At 38.9% G+C, this 22,030-nt stretch overlaps 1 protein-coding gene across 4 annotated transcripts in view; it reads right to left on the bottom strand.

Annotated features, from left to right (window-relative positions):
- SSBP2 (single stranded DNA binding protein 2) overlaps positions 1-22,030 on the bottom strand; it is a 226,015-nt gene that overhangs the window by 124,737 nt on the left and 79,248 nt on the right. For all 4 annotated transcript variants that reach the window (XM_080924702.1, XM_080924703.1, XM_080924704.1 and 1 more), the window contains exon 4: positions 13,183-13,267. In XM_080924702.1, the coding sequence (XP_080780828.1) occupies positions 13,183-13,267 (85 nt within the window). The remainder of the gene's footprint in view (positions 1-13,182; positions 13,268-22,030) is intronic.

Genomic DNA, 22,030 nt, shown 5'->3' with positions numbered 1-22,030 from the left:
CAGTGTTCTACACTTTTAAAACTTAACAAACTCTCAACTGCTAAGCTCCTCTGGAGAGCCTTCCTTTCCCTCTGCAGACTGGGTTTAAAGCTCTCTCGCCAAATGTCCCCACAGTACTATGTCCACTTATCGCCAAGAACAAGGTCTACTGAGATCACCTCTGGCTTCTTTCTCTTCCTGGCCCGAGGTTCTGTTTCTACACCATCTCCTTCGCATCTACTACACAGCTTTGCAACATCAATACTTGAACGGCAAGTAAGAACACATGGCATGTAGAGCAGATGCTAGAGGAATCAGTTACACCACCTCTCAGATATTTCTGTGGCCATAAGTATTTACTTAAGACCCATAACATTAACTATGTGTTCTATTTTGCTCATATTTTAGTTTCAAAATAAATTCACACCAATCTTCTATAATGATTCTGGCATTGTGTCAAATAATTCAGAATTACCAGAAAGAATTGTAAAGGAACAGCTGCATACATAAGAAAAACAGGAAAAGATACAAGCCAGAAATAATGTGGTAATTAAAAGTTTTCAAATACAAACTATCTAAAGGAAAATACTAAATTCCTTACAAGATGTTTTCCTTACTCTAGCAACAAAACAGCAAAATGAATAAGTAAAGAGCAGGCAGGAAAGCCAACTTTAAGAAATGCTTCCCTTACAACTCCCATAGCTATTTTGACAGAATATTCTGCACAACAGAGAATAAAAACAATCATGTACTTAACACGAAAGTGAAGGGCACTGCGTACCCATCTGAATACCTGAGAACAGGCAAATTAAGCGCTCACATTGCAAACCACCACTGGGCAGAAAAGAAAACAAAACAGAAAGCTAAGCTTAAAACGTTCTGCACTAATATAATAGTTGTTTATTTTAGTAACTGTTACACATCTCTAGTGTAGATTGAGACATAAAGTAAATAAATTAATTAATGAAAAGGAAAAGAAATCCTAAACAAAAAGTATGACAGGTTAAATAGGCAGATGTAGACATAAAAAATAAAGACGCAGGAGGCATACTTGTTCTGTATCTTCACTGGTAGGTAGATTTGAAAATATAACCTATAATAAAAGTCATATCTGCTTAAACACACACACTAGAATACCATGAATACAGAGAAAGAGAGATTAGTAGCTAATTGATTCTTTGACAAAATTGTTTTGAGAAATTAAAAAACCTGTTTGTTTTAAGATGGTATAAAAATTAATGTACAAGTTTGTTTTTCTAGTTAGAAGAAGAGAGTATAGAGCTCACCTGAATCGCATGGGAAGTTTCACCTGAGGTTTGGAACTAAGCTAGAAGGCTGTGCACCAGGCAGAGTGAGTGCAGACATATATTAGGGAAGTTATTAATAAATGAAGATCTGACACTCCAGACTGAGAGATGGACAGATCAAAATAATTTGGACTAAGGTCCTAGTTTTACAAATTGCTTACTGATAGTAAGTTAGTTTGTTTTGTGATACCTTGCTAAGGCCATGTGGCTCATAAGATGCCAACTAATGAAGGTTTATGGTTATCTTAATTGTTTATATTGTCTCAAATTGGGTATGACGTTGAGTTTTGTGGTTATATTATTTCTCTGGAAAAGAATACAAGATACAAGATATTCTAGTTGCCGACTAACGGACACTATTTTGGGACAAAGGTTTTGTCTTTGTGTTTTTAAAAAGTGTGATTTGGCTCTGTGTGCCTTCTAGAGTTATATGGATTAGATTTGATAGAGGTAGACCACCTAAAAAACTAAATTCAAAAGGATCAAACAAAATATATCTCAATACTAGAATGTTTTCTGTTGAGTTTTATATATATTTCAGAATGTGTAACCATGGAGAAGCTTGTCATCAGAATGTTAAACTGGCCTGATTCCAGACATCAGAGACTACAACGATCATCAGTGTGGCTTTCCTTCTTGAGGCTTCCTCATTTCTCTCCCCCTCTAAATTCTCAACACCCATATATTTAGTTTGAAGAAGTTATCGCCCGAATCTCTGAACTTTAGGGGAGGGTTAAGGTGGTTATTGTAAGGCTTTTTTCATGGGAGAATTTAGAAATGGTCATAATTTAACAGGGAGGAAGCAGCCAGATAGAATTAATACAGCCATAATCTTCTTTTGGTAACTAAGCTAAAGTCTTATCTTCACTGGTAGAAATCTTTCTAATTGATACAAAGTTGAAGTTACAATCTTTACAATGACAGAATTTATTTGATACAGATTTAAGGTTTTCAATAATTTCTTATTGATTTAAATTGAGATTAGTATTATTGCTTTCATATAGGTATTGTACCTGTACAATACATTTTAGATGCAAGCCTTAGACCAGTCCTATAACTGCTGTTGTACACTGTTTTTAGTTGATTAAACAATACTAGTTAAGGATCAGATAGCAAACTCATGTTTCTAAGTCAATTAAAATGGTGTTTTTGAAATATTTCAATTAAAAATGGCCAAGAGTAGTCAAAGCTTAAAGGTTCAGAAATGCTTTTTGTAGTGAGATGGTTTTCAAAAAACTTCAGACATCCATAAATTATGACATTTAATGTTATTTATCTTTTGCTGAGACATATCTGCTCCTTACAGTTGCCTTTTGGTGAATTTAATGAAGAAATTGAACATCTCTACTTCCAGGTGAGGTATACTTTGTGGTTAGGCAGCCACTGGGTAGAAACTGCTGATTTCATCTACAGACTAGTACTGTCCATAAAGGGACACATTATGCAGAATAGTCGACTGATAATCTTTGCTGAGCCAAAATTATCATCCCTTCAAGATTTCTGCATTTCAAAGTCTGTCAGGGATCCTGGGCCAGGAGGCCAAAAACTTACTCTCACATATTGTTAACAGGGAACTGCTAGTGGAGATTTGTCTCTACAACCTCTCTCAGCTCTAGAAAGTGTTAGGTTTCCATTGTTTTTAGATATTTGGTCACACTCAGATTTCTGACAGAGATGAAGACTGGTTGAGTTTTATAGCCTACCTAAGCTAATTAACTTTGAGAAGACATAGTCATTTGGAATATTTTCAAGTAGTAATAGTTGTACCTGGCTTACATTTAAAGGTAAGGTTTTTTTTGTTTTTTTTTTTTAAGCAAACAGAAAAGATATGTGGGTTGATGTTAAGGTGATACAGGATTGGACAGTGCAGAAGAAACGAGAAGAGGAGAGAAGGAAAGTCCAGGAGTAATCAAGATGGAGCTGGAGAAGGAGGATCTAGATCCAGGTGGACTTAATTAGCGATAAGTAGATATGAATATTTTGAAGGTTTTTATAGGTCTTTTATCTTATATGGAAGTGCAGTTTTTATCTTTGTCCTTTGGATGTAAGCTTATTGTGTAGAGAGTTTGTGGATTAAGAATTTAATCCCTGCTTGAAAAGGGCAAAGGATAGAATTCTGTGGTAGAATGATTTCTTAGCATGAGGGAGGCCATGGGTTCAATTCCTGACATTGTAAAAATATAAACAGTTCCTTCTAGTCTACACCTGTGCCTGGCTCCCCACCAACTCCAGCAACACCCAGAAAATTTGACTTCCAGGAGCTCTGATAGACACACAGGATCACAGGATCCCAAAACCAGAGGATCAGAGAGACAGCTGGACTGTGAGCAGCTCTGATACAACCTGACATACAGGAGGGACAGGCTCCAGTCAGACAGGAAGTCCAGTTAGCACTAGAGATAAACAAATGGCATAAGAAGATAAGCAATCAATGCTTCTAGGCAACATCAGAACCCAGTTCTCCTACCACAGCAAGCCCTGGATACCCCAGCAGACCTAAAAAGAAAGATTCATATTTAAAATCCCATCTCATAAACATAATAGAGGACTTCAAGAAGGACAAAAATAACTACCTTAAAGAAGAAATATAGGCGAACACAGGTAAACAAGTAGAATCCCTTAAAGAGGAAGCATGTGAATCTCTTAAAGAAATACAGAAAAACACAAACAAGAAATGGAAACAAAACTGTCCAGGATCTAAAAATTGAAATAGAGAAAAATTTTTAAAATCACAAAGAGAGACAACCCTGGAGATGGAAAACCTAAGAAAGACATCAGGAGTAAGAGATGCAAGCATCACCAATAAAATACAAGAGATAGAAGAATCTAAGGTGTAAAAAATACCATAGAAAAAATTGACACAACAGTCAAAGACAATACAAAAGGAAAAAGCTCCTAACTCAAAACATCAAAAAATCCAAGACACAATAAAAATACCAAACCTAACAATAATAAGTTTAGAAGAGAGCTAAGACTCTGAACTCAAAGGGACAGAAAGCATATTCACCAAAATTGTAGAAGAAAACTTCCCAAATTTAAAGGAAGAGATGCCTATAAACACAATAGAAGCTCATAGAACACCAGAAATATTGGACCAGAATGCCTTCACATAACAATCAAAACACCAAGTACACAGAACAAAGAATAAAAGCAGTAAGCGAAAAAGGTCAAAGCTCTCAGAATTACCCCAAACTTCCCAACAGAGATTCTAAGAGACCAAAGATCTTGGGCAGATGTCATACAGACCCTTAGAAAACAAAAATGCCAGCTCAGGCTACTATACCCAGCAAAACTCTCAATTAACATAGATGGAGAAACCAAGATGCTCAGTGACAAAACCAAATTTAAACATCTTTCCACCAAACCAGCCCTACAGAGGATAAAAAGAAAAACTCCAGCACAAGGAAGGAAACTACACCCAAGAAAAGGCAAGAAATTAGTCTCACAACAAACATAAAAGAAGAACCACACAAACATAATTCCACGTCTAAAAACAAAAGTAACAGGAAGCAACAATCACTGGTCCCTCATATCTCTCAACATCAATAGAATCAACTCCCCAATAAAAAGACATAGACTAACATACTAGATATACAAAAGAAACCCAGCATTTTGCTGCATATAGGAAACACACATCAGTGACAAAGACAGACACTACCTCAAAGTAAAAGGCTGGGGGGGGGGGAGTACCAAGCAAATGGTCCCAAGAAAAATGCTGGAATAGTCATTCTAGTATGCAATAAAATAGACTTTCAACCAAGAGTTATCAGAAAAGATGGGGGAGGACACTATATACTCATCAAAAAGAAAAATCTACCAAGATGAACTCTTAATTGTGAGCTTCTGGACCCAAATGTAGGGCACCCAAATTCATAAAAGAAACATCACTTGACACTCAAAATATACACTGAACCTCATACAATAATAGTAGTAAACTTCAACACCCTACTCTCACCAATGGACAGATTATGGAAACAGACACTAAACAGAGACACAGTAAAACTAACAGAAGTTAAGAAACAAATGGACTTAATACATATCTACAGAATACTTTACCCTTAAAACAAAAGATTATACTTTCTTCTCAGCACCTCACAGTAACTTCTACAAAGATGGCCATATAATCAGATTCAAAACAAGCCTCAACCAATACAAGAAGACTAAAATAATTCCATTCGTACTATCAGATCACCAAGAACTAAGGCTGGTCTTCAATAACAAACAAACAAACAGAAAATCAACATACACATGGAAGTGCAACAACTATCTACTCAATGATAACCTGACCAAGGAAAAAATAATTAAAGACTTTGTAGAATTTAATGAAAACAAAGTCACAATATACCAAAATTTACAAGACAAAATGAAACATTCTCAACAATAAAAGAACTTCTGGGGGAAATCACCATCCATGACCACAAGCTGTACTTCAGATCAATAATGATAAAAACCACATGGAACTTAAAACTGAAACCTAGAGACAAGAATTAAAGCAAAGGCCATGGAGGAATGAAGCTTTCTCTATCTGCTTCCTTACAGCCCCCAGGATCACCTGTCCTGGAGGAATCAACAAGTGGGCTACCTGCCTCCATCAGTCATTAATCAAAATAATAAAACATATTTTAAAAGCCCCACAGATGTGCCTACATGCCAATCTGACAGAGGCACTTTCTTAACTAAAGCTCCCTCTTCCAAGATGAGAAGTTGGCAAAAAAAGAAAAAAATGAAAGGATGGATGGATGGATAGATGGATGGATGGATGGATGGATAGAAGAAAGGATGGATGGAAAAAAGGAAGAAAGGAATGAAAGAAGGATAGATGGATAGAAGAAAGGAAGGAAGGAAGGAAGAATGGATGGATGGATGGTAGATGGAAGGAAAGAAGGCAGTAAGGAAGGATAGAAGGAAAGAAGGAAGGAAGGAAGGATAGAAGGAAAGAAGGAAGGAATCAAAGTATGGTGAGTCTGTGCATGACAGAGAATGATACAATGTTGCAATGTTTCTATGGACATCATAACAGCTGTTCATGCCTTCATCAATTCATTATGAGTTAAACAATTGGACATGATATATGTATTTTTAGTTTTTAATTGTATTTATGTCCCTAAGGGATATATTTTAAAAGCTGATAAGATGTTTTGATTATGAATCTGTTCATAATTTACATTTTGACTTTGTTATTTATTTAACCGAGAGTTTAATATATGCTTCCTGAAACAGTTGCAAGGAAGAAAGAATACCAATGCACTAAGATGTCTCTCTACTATTACAAGTTCCAAACCTTGAAGAAACAAGGCAAAGCTCACCTAGGTCCACATCTACAAATACTCGGGTCTTGTCACTGTGCAGAGGACTGACTGCTATAAAATAACGGTTAGAAACCACGCAGGCATCGACACAGCTTGAACCTCACATCTTACTTCAACAAATTTTTGAATATCAAGAGACCCAAGGCATAACGTTAGCATCACAGAATTTGTATTGCTGTACTGATATACAGAGAACACAATGGAAGCATCTTGATACAGGAGTAATCTGATACCTTGTAGACATTAGGACATGCCAATTATGGCATACACTCAAGTCTAACTAACATTCCTCATACCTCACTGACATGTGTCACTGTCCATCTGTCTTAATGATGTTTCTTCCTTAAGGATGAGCATTTTTCTTACATACTTCTCCTCAGGTCTGAAAACATAATTGTTTTCCTCATGAGCTTATCCTATTATTAGCACTTAACACATAATCTCTGTGTGGTTTTCTCAGTTTGAGATTTCTGATCATGGTATCCAAAGTTTATGCTCCTAACTACAAGTCCCCCACACACTCTGTGTGTCTTCCATACCCTACCTGAGGACTGTACTCTTGTCCAAGACCATCAGAACAGCTCCCTTACTGTACTGTCCCTGGCTGTTTCCTCTGTTCCTCTTAACCAGAGCTCTGGAACCAACCATAAACACTGCTACCATTTAAATACTCTTAAAAATGACTCCATGTTGAAGGCACAAATTTTACCAGGTACACTTAGAAACAAACTAGGAAACCTTGAGCCTTCCTGGATATGGCAATACTGCATTTATATACTACCTTATGACCTTAGTTAGCCTTGCTAGGTATTGGGTTTCTTGCCTAATTAAATGACTAAGTTTGCCTAAATCAGTCTCTAAATAAAAACTATCATACTTTTTTTATTCCTCCTTTATACAAATGATAAACTGGATAAGAAAGAAATTAGGGAAATAATATCCTTCAAAATAACTACAAATAATATAAAATACCTTGGTGTAACTCTAACCAAGCAAGTGAAACACCTGTATGACAAGAATTCAAGGCTTTGAAGAAAGAAGTTGAAAAAGATATCAGAAGATGGAAAAATCTCCCACGCTCATGGATCAGGAAAATGGCCATCTTACCAAAAGCAATCTACAGATTCAATGCAATTCCCATCAAAATTCCACAGAATTCTTTACAGGCCTTGAAAAAACCAGTACTCAATTTCATATGGAAAGAAAAAAAGACAGTATAGATAAAACAATTCTGTATAATAAAGAACTTCTGGAGGTGTCCCATCCCTGATTTCAAGCTGTACTACAAAGCAATAGTAATAAAAACCACATGGTATCAGCATAAAAAGAAACAAGCTAATCAATTGAATTAAATTGAAAAATCAAAAATAAACCCACACCTACAGACACTTAATTTTTGAAATAAAACCAAAACTATACAGTGGAAAAGGAAAGCATCTGGTCTAACTGGATTTCAGCATGCAGAAGAATGCAAATAGATCCATATTTATCACCCTGCACAAAACTCAAGACCAGGTAGGTCAAAGGCCTCAACATAAAACTAGATATACTAAATCTAATAGAACAAAAAGTAGAGAATAGCCTTGAACACAATGGCACAGGAGACAACTTCCTGAACAGAACACCAACAGCTCAGGCAGTAAGATCAGCAATTGATAAATGGGATATCATGAAACCATACAGCTTCTGCGAGGCAAAGACACTATCAATAAGACAAAATGACAGCCTAAGAATAGGAAAAGATCTTCACCAACTCTACTCTGACAGAAGGCTAATATCTAAAATATATAAAGAACTCAGGAAATTAAATGCCAACAGACCAAATAACCCAATTAAAAAAATGGGGTACTGAGCCAAACAGAGAAATCTCTAATGACCAAGAAGCACTTTAAAAAATATTCAGTGTTCTTAGTCATCAGGGAAATGCAAATCAAAATAACTCTGAGATTCCATGTTACACTGGTCAGATGGCTAAGATCAAGAATCAGGTGACAAATAGCTCATGCTGCCAAGAATCTGGAACAAGGGGAACACTCCTCCACTGCGGGTCTAAATACAAACTTGTACAACAGTTTTGGAAATAAATTTGGCATTTTTTCAGAAAATTTGGAATAGTTCTACCTCAAGACTATGCTATACCACTCCTAGGTATATTATACCCAAAGATGTTCCACTATACTACAAGGACACTTGCTCAATTATGTTCACAATAGCTTTACTTATAATAGCCAGAAACTGAAAACAACCCAGATGTCTCTCAACCAAAGAACTGATAAAGAAGATGTGGTTCATTTACACAATGAAATACTATTCTGCTATAAAAAAAACACAGACACCATGAAAATCTCAGGCAATTGGATGGAACTATAAAAGATTACCCTTAGTGAGATAACCCAGACCCAGAAAGACAAACATGGTATGTACTCATAAGTAGATATTAGCTGTAAGAATAATCACGCTACAATCTATAGATGCAAGGAAACTAGGAACAATGAAGGTTCAAAGGGGATGCTTTGAATCTTAGTGAGAAGGGGAAATTAAACAGACATTGGAGGTGAATAGAGGGAGGGAAATGGGTGGGAGGAGGAAGGAAACAGTAGAGATCAAGTGTGGGGAGGATAGAGGGAGAAAACTAATTTTGGGGAGGAAAATGTGCATTTCTGGGATGAACTAGAAACCTAGGACAATGGAAACTCCCAAGAGTCTATGAGGGTGAGCCCAGCTAAGATCCCTTAGCTAAAGGGGATAAGAAACTTGAAGCATCCACGTCTAGTAACTATGCAAGTCTTTCAACAGAGGGATAAGGACACTAACCCAGCCATCAAACTTCAGACCCACAATTTGTCCTGTCTACAAAATGTGCGGGGATAAAGGGAATAGCCAATGACTGGCCCAGCTTGAGACCTATACCACAAGAGGAACCCTGAAACTATTGATGATATTTGGCTATACTTGCAGACAGGAATCTAGCCTGTTATATAAGCAGCTTCACCCAGAAACTGATGGAAACAGATGAAGAGACCCACAGCCAAACATTAGGTTGAGCTCAGGAACTCTTGGCTTGTAGAAGAGGGGGGGAAGGATTGAGGGAGCCAGAGAGGTCAAGGACACTATAAGAAAATCTACAGAATTAACCTGGACCCATAAGGGCTGATAGAGACTGATCCACCCACTAGAGAGCATGTATGAGATAGAGCTAAGCCCTCTAGATATATGTAACATATGAACAGCTTGGTCTTCATGTGGGTCCCCCTAACAGCAGGAGCAGGGGCTGTCTCTGACTCCGTTGCCTGCTTTTGGATCCTTTATCAGTAACTGGGCTGCAGTGTCCAGCCTCAATAGGAGAAGATCCACCTAGTCCTACTGCAACTTGATAGGCCAAGGGGGTTGATATTCATGGGAAGCCTCCCCTTTTCTGAGGAGAAAGGGAGAGGGGGGAAGCAAAGGGACAAGAAGGGACTGGGAGGAGAGAAGAGAGGGAAAACTGTGATCAGGATGTAAAGCAAATCAATAAATGAACTTTTAGAAGACATGGGCAAAAGCATCTGAAGTAGTTCTTCTTGACTGCCAACTTAACTGGGTTAGAATACTGCCTAGGTGACACATCCGCGTGCATGTGCGTGAACTGGGAATCCACTCGGAATGAGCAGCACCGTCCCAGGAGAAAAGGTGAGATGTTGGTCAAAGGTACAAAACTTCAGTCCTGTAACATACAGGTCTGGAGTGGCACTGTAGGACACAGAGCACGTAATTAATGACACTGCATTTCATACTGAAACTGCCCAGGAGGACACATTAAGTCCTCTTAGTGTGGTGCAGGAAAGGAATAAGAAACCCTTGCAGGGAAGAGCACACACGGCATTGCCCGTGGGGACACTATAAACGGGCACACTCCTTAAGAGCTGTCTGCACATCGGTAATGATGCAATACAGTGTTTTAGCACAAATAATGGTTCGAAGGTATGTTTATTCAGTTTATAGAATTTCTTTTACTTCCCATGCAAAAACAAAGGTACCTTTCATGAGAAACAGTAAATGTCTAATGTTGTAGAAATATACATGTACACATTACAGTTCATATTTCATTTTACCAAAAATTTTATTTATTGTCCATTTTAAAAAGAGAAGTAGAAAAGTGAAAATTGTTTTAAAGAACTATCCTGAATATAAAGTTAATAGTCATTACAGATATGCAAATCATACAAACTATGTAAAGAAAACCTAAACTGATACTTGACCCAAATATAAAGAGAAAATTAACATTTTAGTGAGGAGCTTATACTCATTATTTACCTTAAACTTTTATCATTTCATTTTTTAAATAGTCATTTCATTTGAATCATGTAGATCAAAGCTAATAAAAGATGTAGCTGGTTCTAATCACCTGACAATTTACATATGTTTGTTCTAAAGTCATTAACAAATTTGTTTATCTAAAAAATTCCACCGTTGAAAAAATGCAATTCAGAATGATTCCTTGGGAACCACCATAGCTCACCAGCAAACATCGGCCATCGGCTGCAAGCGAAAGGCTCTAAGACCGGGTTACTGAGTGCTGAGGTCACTCCTTCCCTTTCCCTCTCTTCTCCCAAGGCTTTCAAACTCCTTGATGCATGAGATATGAACTACAGATCTATTTCAGAAACTGTACTAGTCAAGAATCAGGGAATACTCATGAGCATTTCAGTAAGTGAGTTACAGAAAATAAACTCGTTTCTAAAACCTCAGCAATTGTAACAGACGCTCAGGAAGTCCCATGAATGAAGCCTACTGCAGCAGCAGCGAGGGAAGGAGGGCTTGCTTTATCTACCTATGCTGTAAAACCAGGCTCTAAACCATCAGCGTTCCCCAGGTCTCGGTGGGAACAGTAGGGTGGCTCTTACCACATTGGGGAATTAGTTTCTTGATTTAAAGATTTATTTGTGTGTGCCTGTGTATATGCACGTGCACATGCCATGTGTGTACACCACAAAATTAATTGGCCAATCAATTAATTAGCTAATTTTTTAAAAGAAGGTACTGAGAACCACGCTCAGGAGATGGTATGTGGGAGACCAACAATTCCTCTAGGTGGCTGAGCAATCTCTCGGGCTCCCATTAGTGTCTTAAGCTGTGCATGGAGATACCAGAACTTCTGCAATGACAGAGTACTGGCTCGCTCTAGTGCCTTCCAATTTTAAAAATTAGTAGCATGTTTATAACTTAATGGTAACACCAGTCTCTACAGGTCTCTAGTGTAAGGACAGATACCTTGGAATCTGCGTGGCTGAGACGGTGTTTACTTTCTCTCATTACACATGTGCAGAAGAGCAAAGTAAACAGGTGAACACCGGGCCCTGATTATCTGCTTGTCTCTCCAGTTCCCTTTGTGTTCTCCTTGTTCCTGAAGCCGATAAGTACAACTGGTGTCCAGTAAGGTGATCACGGCAAGCCCTCTGTCCATCCGTCCATCCGTCCAGCCAGCCAGCTGTCAGGGCGCAGGCCCCGCCACCTACCCAGGAACCAACTCCTCACCGCCACACACCCTTCTCCCACTGCTTTAGGGCCTATGAATGTTTTAGGCAAGTCTCTTAGTTTTAAACTGATTTTCTTCCCTTTAGAATAGGTATGTTTCTCTTTTGAGACCTAGTTCCATTTTTAAAGATTTTTCTGCAGAACAATGTTCCCTCTACCACCAGACATATATATTCCTCTGGTTAAGCCTGTACCACCAGGTTTTCTTTAGGCTCCAGAATGACTATTTTCAGAAGAGGAAGGCAGAATCTCCTCCATCCCAGATTCAATCGATATTTTTTCTCTGGTTGGCTACTCAGGAGACTCCTCACAGGACCATCTTATATGTAACTTTTTCTCGAAGAAATTTTTACCTCAATGTAATCTGAGTTCTAAAGTGGAATGTGTATTTAACAGTCATACAAAGGGGAGTCTACTACCTTTAAGAATTGTTTTAAATCACATTTTTATTTTGCTTAGAATTTTTAGGTCTCTTGTTAAATATTTCCTTTAATTCAAATAAATTTTACTTGAGGAACTAAATTCTGTAGAAGTGGTAAAGTATTCTTTATTTTTAATTCAGTATTTTTTAACTTCTGTGCAAGAGATATCATTTACATGGAGCTTAAGATGATTTTTTGAAAATAAAGGAATACTGTTTCATTTACCCACATCTGAAACTTCAGGCACTGAGAATATAATTCAGTAGTAGAGCATTTGTCAACCATGTGTGAGGCCCTGGGGTTGAACTCCAGTAACTCCTCCCACCCCTGAGCCAAAAAGAAAAATAAAAGTGACTTCAGCCAGACTGTGATTACAAAATTACATAAATCCGAGTGTGTGCGTCTGTGGTTTTCCGAGTTGTCTATGCCTATCAGTAATACCTTTCCTGTTGGCACTCATTCCCACTCTAGACACTAAGTTTCACCAAACAGCAAACATCCTTCTCTGCTGCCGTTTTAACTTATAAGCCACCCATTTTTAAGGTAACCGTACAGACAGCTCTTAACATAGGCCCAATATGTTTTTAAGTGCATGGTTAGAAAACAAAACCTGGTAATGGCACTTGGCTTTCAAAGTGTGTGTTCTCTTACATAATCATGGAAGGCTTTGGCTTCGCTCGAGTGTTCACAGGTTTCTCGTCTCTCTGGAGCTGCACAGTAGAGATCCCAAAACACACTGAAAAGCAATTATGGAACATTAAAAAAAATCATTAATAGGACAGGACAAGAAATCACAGTTGAACAAACATAGACACTTAACGCCTATGCAAACCCTTCCTTCTTCAGAGCAGGTAATTATTTCTCTGAATGATTTGGGGTCAGGCAGGTTCCTTGATGCCAAAACCATATTTTACCTAAACATTTTTTTCTAAACTGTTAAGCATTCTCCTAAAATGAAAAAGCAACTTTAAAACAACATAGTTTTACCTGGTTCTGAGGATCAAACCCTTATGAATAAGTTGTTGGAAACCTTTATTCTTATAATTGGCTGTTCACATGACTAACAATTAGTCAACTTTCACATGAAGAACAGAAGTATAAATGATGCCCTTCCGTAATTAATAACAAAGATGTAGTTCCTTTTTTGTAAAGCAATCTTATGGTCCAGCTCTGAGAGCACAGCCTCGGGACATCTGAGGAGACAGACTTCAGAATGAAGAGCTGTAGACTAAGAAGCTGTGAAGCCAAACGTTATCTTCGTATACAGTGAAGTCAACATGGCGGCTAACGCTTTAGATTTACGCACTGTATCACTAAGAAAGAAGTGGAAAATGTGAATTCTATAAATGAAGACAAATGCTATCTATAAACAGAAGGAAAATGACCAAGTGATCAAATATTTGGGTGCCCATTATAAGACTTAGTATTAAAACCTTCCCAGTATCAATGGAGGAAAAAACAAAGCTAATGCTCATGTTAACGGTTCTCAGCAAAATAGTTTTTACTTTATATCTAAAAACTCAAATGTGAGTTAGCTAGCCTTTGTGGGAAGGCAACAGAGAAAACAAGATGACTGCCAAGAGTCTATAAAGTTAATAAACAGAAGAGAGAGCCTCAGAACAGGGTGGAGATAATGGACTTTCTAAAAAGATATTTGAAAAACTGAAAGATAAAAAAGAAGAAAATCAGTATAAGAAAAAAAATTGAGAAAAAATAGCCATGTTATAAGTTCATGTATGAACGGCTAGGTAAATCATTTCTTTCTGAGTAGACCAAAAATATAGAAACGAATATTAGGTATACATAATTCCTACAAAGGTTTGGATCTGGAATGTCCCACATGTTAAAACCCAGCGTGGCACTGGGTATCCCTAGAAAGGGTATCTTCTGGTGTCCTTGAAGCGGGAAGTGAGATCCCAGATCCTTCCTTTTTCTCCTTCTTCTATGTCCAAACCATTAGGCCTCATAGTTGCTCTATCATGTGATCCACCCATAAGGAGTTGCCTTAGGTCCAAAGAAAATAGGCCAATAAGTTATGGGCTAAAACCTGCAAAACCGTAAGCCAAAGTCACTCATCTTGTAAGTTGATCGTCTTAGGCACAACAAAGTTTATTGCACAACCAAAAAGTGTGCTAACTCACTCTCTGTTGAACAAAACCATTTCATCACAAGACCAAGGGTACTTTACTCAGAATAGACACAGGGAACTCTTCACAATACCACTTCCCACATGCATTTTACCAACAGTAATTAGTATTTCATAGTTTTAAGAGTATTAAATTTTATTCCACTTTAAAAATCCTTCTGCTCCTGAATTAATGATAAATTCAGATTTTAAAGTCTAGTAAGTTAGCATCCATTGAATCTGTGTTAAATTCAAACACCACAATCCTACATTTGACACTAATTATTACTTAAGACAAATTATATAAATTTCCTAAGACCATAAAGAGGGAACTGTGCTTAAACTTTTTAATTATTACACTATTTTGCTTCTGTGTAGGTTCAGCAATGAGAGTTCAAGTTTCAAGTTTCCTAATTCTGATTATGGGCAGGTCTACACAGAGTAAGCTGCGTGAACAGTATCTGTTTTTCTAAGAACAGCAGGGAAGACACCGTGAGTAGCCTACCTCTATTCCTCTAACACTAATTTTGTTCTGAATATCCTATGATAACCACACCCTCACCTTCTCTGCTGATGCCTTTATGCAGATAAAACTCGAGAGAAACATTCCTGAATTCTTTCTTATGCATTCTGCAGGTAAACTGTCCCCCTAGACAGGCTATACAGAGATGTACCTCAACTCTTAAAGACCACTGAGACAGTGAATCAGCTCTATGGTAAAGAATTACCAGTCCCACCATGTTGCCTGGAGAGCAAGCTGGCCCTTGGTGTGGATCCAAATTTGCTCCCTTCTGCTGACCCTCTCAGCTCTCCCTTGTCACCCATCCCATCCCTTTGTGTCAGCAGCCGACACCTTTCTATATGGGACCCCAGTGCCTACTCCAGGCTGGGACTCCGACAGGTGCTTACACCCTCTTTCCTGTCTCCCATTTCAGTCCTGTTAACAGCACCTCGATTTCATTTACTAGAGACCCCAACACTTGGTAGAGACACAGGGTGCCCTGCATTCAGCTCTTATATCCCTGTCACTCCAGATTTGGGCTTTGTCCCACTGCAGTAACCTTTGCTCCCCACACAACCTCAACTCCCTAGAGACCCGGCCTCTTGTATGGAAAGGCTCCCCTTAGCTCTTTCCCAGCCCTTCTAAGCCTTTTCTGCTAGCCCAGCTCTATTCCTTTATGACAGGCACTGCCTTGCAGAAGCACTACCTGCCAGGGAAGCTACAGCCACCACACTTTCTAAGGCAACAGAAACCAAGGAAAGGAATACATACCAAACAAAGACAAGATCAGATATCAACACCTAGAATTATCTCAATCATCACTGCCTAGACACCATTGTACAAAAGAGGCCATGAAAAATCAAGACAATATGCTCCCACCAAAACCTTACTACAGCATCCCTGAGAAATGCAAAGCAGCTTTGACACAAAACAAGAACTTCAAAACAGTAGTTACAAATGTGTGCAAGGACTTTAGAGACTATATGAATAAATTTCTTAAGGACTAACCCAACACCTACCCTATCAATGAACTGCTGGAGTGGATAAAGGAGACCAGTCTCATAGATCCAAAACTACGGGATCTTCATAACAAAGAGCAACAACAGGATATCTGAGAGGTTGCCAAGTGAAATTCCAAGATCAATAGAGTAGCAGAAGCCAAAGGCCTCACTCAAGTCCAAAATGCAACGACCATCTGCCAGCAAAGAAGTGTGGCCAAAGGATACAGTGTGAGACACACTGACACACCACAGCTTCCACAGTGAGACTTTTTTTTTTGTTGAGTTGGAGGTAGCAAGGGACAGGTACTATGGGAGGAGGAGATGAGAGGATATTGGGTGTACAATGTAAAATTCACAGAGAAACAGTAAAAAAAATTTAAGAGTATGTTGTATGAAAATTTTTCAATTAAAAAGACCAGAATTATTACTCCTTGGGCTGAGAAGTTGGCTTTGCAGTAAAGAATTCATTCTGCTTCTTCAGAGGACCCAAGTTTGGTCCAGGTATTGGTACCAGGCAGATTAAAACTGGCTGTTCTGGAAGCTCCTCTTGACTCCAGAGACACCTGCATTCACAGCACATGTGCACAGACACACACACACACACACACACACACACAAACACACACTCAATAAAAATAATAAACATTTCCTAAAAATAAATCTTTACCCTTATTAAAATGATCTCTGATTATAAGTCCTTTTGAATCATACTTTACTTCTGATAAAAATGGAGAAAATTATATCTATTTTATGAAGCTTATGAGGATTCAAATGATGATATATGCAAAAGTACTTTTAAAACATTTAAAGCACTTTAAAAAATTATTCTAACAAGGTTTCTTATAGCTAGCCCAATCAAAAAAGAAGTTTCACACCAAATGAATAAAATCTGTCTTTCCAATTCTTCCTGTCTCTCAAAAGATTCACTCTGTGTTTTCGGGGGGAGGGGTTGGGAAGGAGGCTTTGTTTCCCTGTTTCCGTCTCCAGCACATGGTCCTTATTTCACACACTCCTTTCCTCTTCTGAGACTAAAGTCTTATTTTCTCTATGGTATCAGCAACTCTGGCAAGTTCATTCCATTTGCACACTGGCCGTACCCCTTTCTGTCCCGGGTTCTGCCTGGCTGTCTGGCAGCTGTGGCTCACTGACTCTTCAGGAAGGCACTCCAGTCACCCACACTCCTGCCCTGCAGGCCAGCTCAAGGGTTCTAGCTCTTCCATCCGGTGTCCAGCTAACGCTAGTTCTATTATGTCATTGTTAGATTCTAAGTCATTGGTGCTAGCACACTTAAGACTGATTTCCAGCTGCCAGGTCTTTATGATAATCATCAGTTATATATTTTAGAATTCAAATTTACAGACCTAAGATTATTTTAAATGGTAGTTATTTTTATGTTATAAATTAAAATGCATAGTATTTTTAAATTAAGCCATCAGATGTAATTTCTGTGTGCCTGTATTTTCAAATTCCATGGGTTTAAAAAATATTTACCTCAGAGATAAATCCTTGGAGAAAATTCAGAATTTCTTGGGAGTTTTTATTTTTAAAATTAATGGAAGAAGTGGGAACATTTGTTCACAAGTACAAACAGGAAGTAAATTTTCCCATGATATATGCGCAAGAGGAGGGTAGCAAACTGAAACTAGGGAACTAATGTTCCACCATGATACAAAAGTGACGGACAGTGTCTGCAAGGTCAGGTCAGAGGTCAGACTAAGGTTACAAACCATCTGCTTTCCCCAACAGCAAAGTCCCTCTCCTCCCCAAGGCTGCTGACTATCCTTTCTCTCGAGTGTGTGTGTGTGTGTGTGTGTGTGTGTGTGTGTGTGTGTGTGTATGTGTGTGTGTTCCACACATCCCACCTCTCCTATTCTTTTCTTTGATCTTTTCACTCTTAGGTTGTATTTTATGTTAACTCTGGCACTCTAGAAATATTACACGTGACATTATATCCTTCAACTACTCCAGGTAACACTCAAACTAAAAAAGATTATTTGTAATGGTCTTGTAAATTTAAAATTGCCATGTGTTAAGACATTCTTCATCACTGAACCAAAATATCTCAAAAAAAGAAAAAAATCAACTCAAAAGCGGAAGGACTTGTTTAGGATCCCAGTTTCAGGCTCGAAGAGGGACCATTTCAAGGCAGATGTCCATCACAAAGGGAAGATGCTTGCTTTCTTGAAAGCAAGCAAGGACCAAAAGGAGAAAAGATACAGAAACTTGAATCAAGAGATAAGGGTCCTGATTCAAAATGTGCCTTTAAGGCAAATGCCAACAACTGTCAACTATCTCTTTACCCATCTGACCACAAGCCTTGCCCAGTTCTGTCCTATGGGTAACTTCACCTCTGAACACTCAGCCTGCTATATGGTCTATGCTGCTAAGTCCCAAATGCTTACATAGCTATCTCAGATCTATAGACTCAGACTTCAAACATCGTTAACTAAGTTCTCAAAATTTAACCTATACAAACTAATGTTTGCTTCTTTTTCTAAAACCTATTGTCTTCCGTATCTAAGTCATCAATGGCATCAAGGTGTCTCCTGTCGCTCAAGTCTAGAGAGCAGAAACCTGTTTGTTCACCTCAAAATAATCGGACACGCTGTTATCTGGGATCTCAAGCCAAATCAGTGTTGAGCTAAACAACTACAAGCACCAGATACCAATCTCTACCTCTGCTCTCAGTTCTTTGAATCTGTCTTCATGCTCTTGCCCAGTACTAGTCTAAAAGCACAGAACTAATCACAGAATACACTGTTTAGAATGTCAGGGTGGCAAGTTCAAAATGTTGCACAGACTACAACTCCTGACCTGCCCTCTGCCTTTTTCCTGGCTGTGAATACTCCCTTTCCTAACACTACAACCTAAATGGCAACAGGGCCAAACCACCTGTCACAGTCAACCCCTCTTTCGACTCTACAGTAACTGTTATTTGCGCTTGATACATGCCCTCAACTACCTTTCAGTTCAGCTTTGATTTACTTCCCCTGCGATGCCTTTTCTTCTTCTTCTAACACAAGTGAGTGCAGCTCCTATATTTACACTTATATTCATATTATAAATAGTTTTATAGTTTTATTATAACATACATACTTCTGTTGTACTTTATTTGACTTGTTTATCTAGCCCACCGATTTTCTGGAGGGTAATATAGTATATACAAAGTTTACTTTGTATTTAGTAAACAGGCCTAAACAAAAAGACAATTCCAATTTCAAATCCTTTTGAAACGTGACAGGAAGTCATTAAACTATAGCTGGTCCACTGACTGGTCTTAGCTGGGCTCCATAGGCTATAAGTAGTCAAATACTTGGTTCCACCAGCACCAGGTCCTGGGTAGTGATAAAGGGAACCACGAACACAGGCCTGCCTCATCCAGCAGACCACAAGGCCCAGCTCCAAACTCTTGGGACAACACAGCCATGCATCTGCTGGATTGAATTCATCCCTGATAAGAGTTTCACTGTGTACAAAGTCAGGAATGCCCATTGACCATGCGTTGTTTGGAAGGGTAGAGCCATAGCCTTCAGTAGTTCTCAGAGGACCCCTTCACTTCAAAACTGCAATCATCCATGACACACATATACGAAGCAAATGCTGAAAAGAACAGTGATAGTTCTATGGGGAAAGACCCAAAAAAATATTTTAAATTGTTGCATATGCTATACGTTAAGTTCAACAAACATAAAAGTTTAAAATATTTACATGCCAATTATTAACATTAATGATATCTCCAAATTAAGTTATTTAAAATTTCAAAGCCCAGGTGTCCTTCTGAATGTCGAGTCACAGAAAGGAGAAACAATGGCAGTTTTAAAAGCTATTCCTTCTGACAGCTGACATGAAAAGCTCAAGTCTAGTACAAAAACAGAACAAAGGATGCAGAATGTTACTATCGATTACCATGATGCAGACATAGGTTAACTTATTGAAGAAGTAGCAAAAAGACGAAATAGGTATAAAAAAATAAACGTAGAGAAAAACTAAACGCTCTCGCTCTTTTAATCCACATATCCAATATGAACAAGCATCTATGGTAATGTCTACAGTACTTCATATTCATAAGCAACAGCACATTTATAAAGATGTCAACAGAAGCCTTAATGACACTTAGAAGGTAGCTACGAATTTCAGGCTGAAGACACAGGAGCAGAGCATTTCCCCAGCATGCATCAGACCCCACACTCAATCCCCTTGAGCTAAGAAAACAAAAGAGAGGCTAGATCTAAATACCTTCAGTCTATCACATACCAAATTACAACTTTGATTTTTTAACACTATACAAGAGACCAGCCTTAAACCCAGAAAACAGCACGATGACCTTACACAACTGTAGTGGACATGGACGGTTGGTCCAATTACAGGAACAATGCTAAAACAAAGGCTTGCACCTGTTCCTGCTGTGTGTGAGAGACAAACGGGAAACCCACAACCACAACTGACCAAGTGTGGTTCCAGTGCCACAGAACTTCAAGGAAGTCATGTGTCCATGGGAGAGGTTAAAAAGATGATGACTGAATAATGTCAAAGAAAGCTACATGCCTGGCACTGAGAGAGGCCCTTGGTTCCTTCCTTTAAAAATGATGTTAGAAATGAGTGGCCAAGGCAACAGGTGATGCTTCTGATAGAGATCAGACAGGGAGGGAGGAAGAGAGGGAGGGAGAGACAGACAGACAGACGAGAGAGAGAGAGAGAGAGAGAGAGAGAGAGAGAGAGAGAGAGAGAGAGAGACCTAGTTATCCAAAGATCTATCCTACCAATTGCTGCTGCAGAAAAGCTACATTCTCCCTAAAACACACACTGCCACAATCACTACACTGAGCACCCTCGTCAGAACTTCTCATATCATACTTGGCAGAGAATAGCAACCGAATGTCTTATCACCAAACCTACAAACAGCCCTGCATCCTTTCTCACTGCAGTAGCAGAGACGGATTTCTTTCTTAGACTCCCCAGTGTGTGTGCAATCTTTTCTGACCTCCACTTGTATACCAAGCTCGGCTTGGCTACCTCTCCTCCGTGAGAGCATCAGAACGGCTCACACTCTCCCAGTCACTCCGCATGCTTTGCCTTTACTCTTATCACAGCTGAGGCTCTTGAATGTCTACCCTTTGCCACCCTCAGCCTCTCAGGCTTGATTGGGTTCACCATGTCTACTGTTTGCTGCTGTTACTTTAAGGTATGACTAGCCTATTGTTGAATATGCCAATCAGATAGATCACCATCTCCTACCCCAATGCTCCCAAGAGAAGTGAAGTTCAAAGAAGAAGCTGGGTGGTCGGCACGCCAACAGATAGGACTGCCTATTACTACCTTAGCCTCATGACAACACTCAGCCCTCTTTACAGAAAGCAATCCTGAAGTTAGTAAGTTAAGAGCCAAGAAAAAGTGTCATCCTCCTCTGCCACAGCAAGACAAGAAAGGAGGCTGCTATGGAATGAACTGTTCCTTCTGCACATTTAGACGCTGAAGTCCTGACTCCCTGTGTGATGGTACTTTGAGGTGGAGTCTCCGGAAAATAATTACATTGAGCTGACATCATGAGGGTAGAACTGTCATGATATTAGTTCCCATGGAAGAATAAACACTGATACCATGTGTCCCCTCTATCCCACCACCATGCAAGGTTATGCTCCCTACAAGCCATCAGGACAGCCCTCATTAGCAGGCTGAGCTAGCACCTCGATCTCGGAACATCTATCCTCTGCGACCCTAAGGAAATGGCTTCACTCTGTGTGCCGTTCGACCTATGGTATTTCTTACAGCAACTCTCCGAATGAATATAAGGAGCAGAGTTAAACCCACACACGAGCTCACATTCTGCTCTGATTTAATACAAGTGTCTTCAAGTAAATGCAGGGTGTTGGT

This window comes from Micromys minutus (genome assembly GCF_963924665.1).
Source record: "Micromys minutus genome assembly, chromosome: 11".
In the NCBI taxonomy this organism is placed as follows: Eukaryota; Metazoa; Chordata; class Mammalia; order Rodentia; family Muridae; genus Micromys; species Micromys minutus.
Note: the sequence above shows the minus strand (reverse complement) of the source record. Positions and strands in the feature narration are given on the sequence as shown.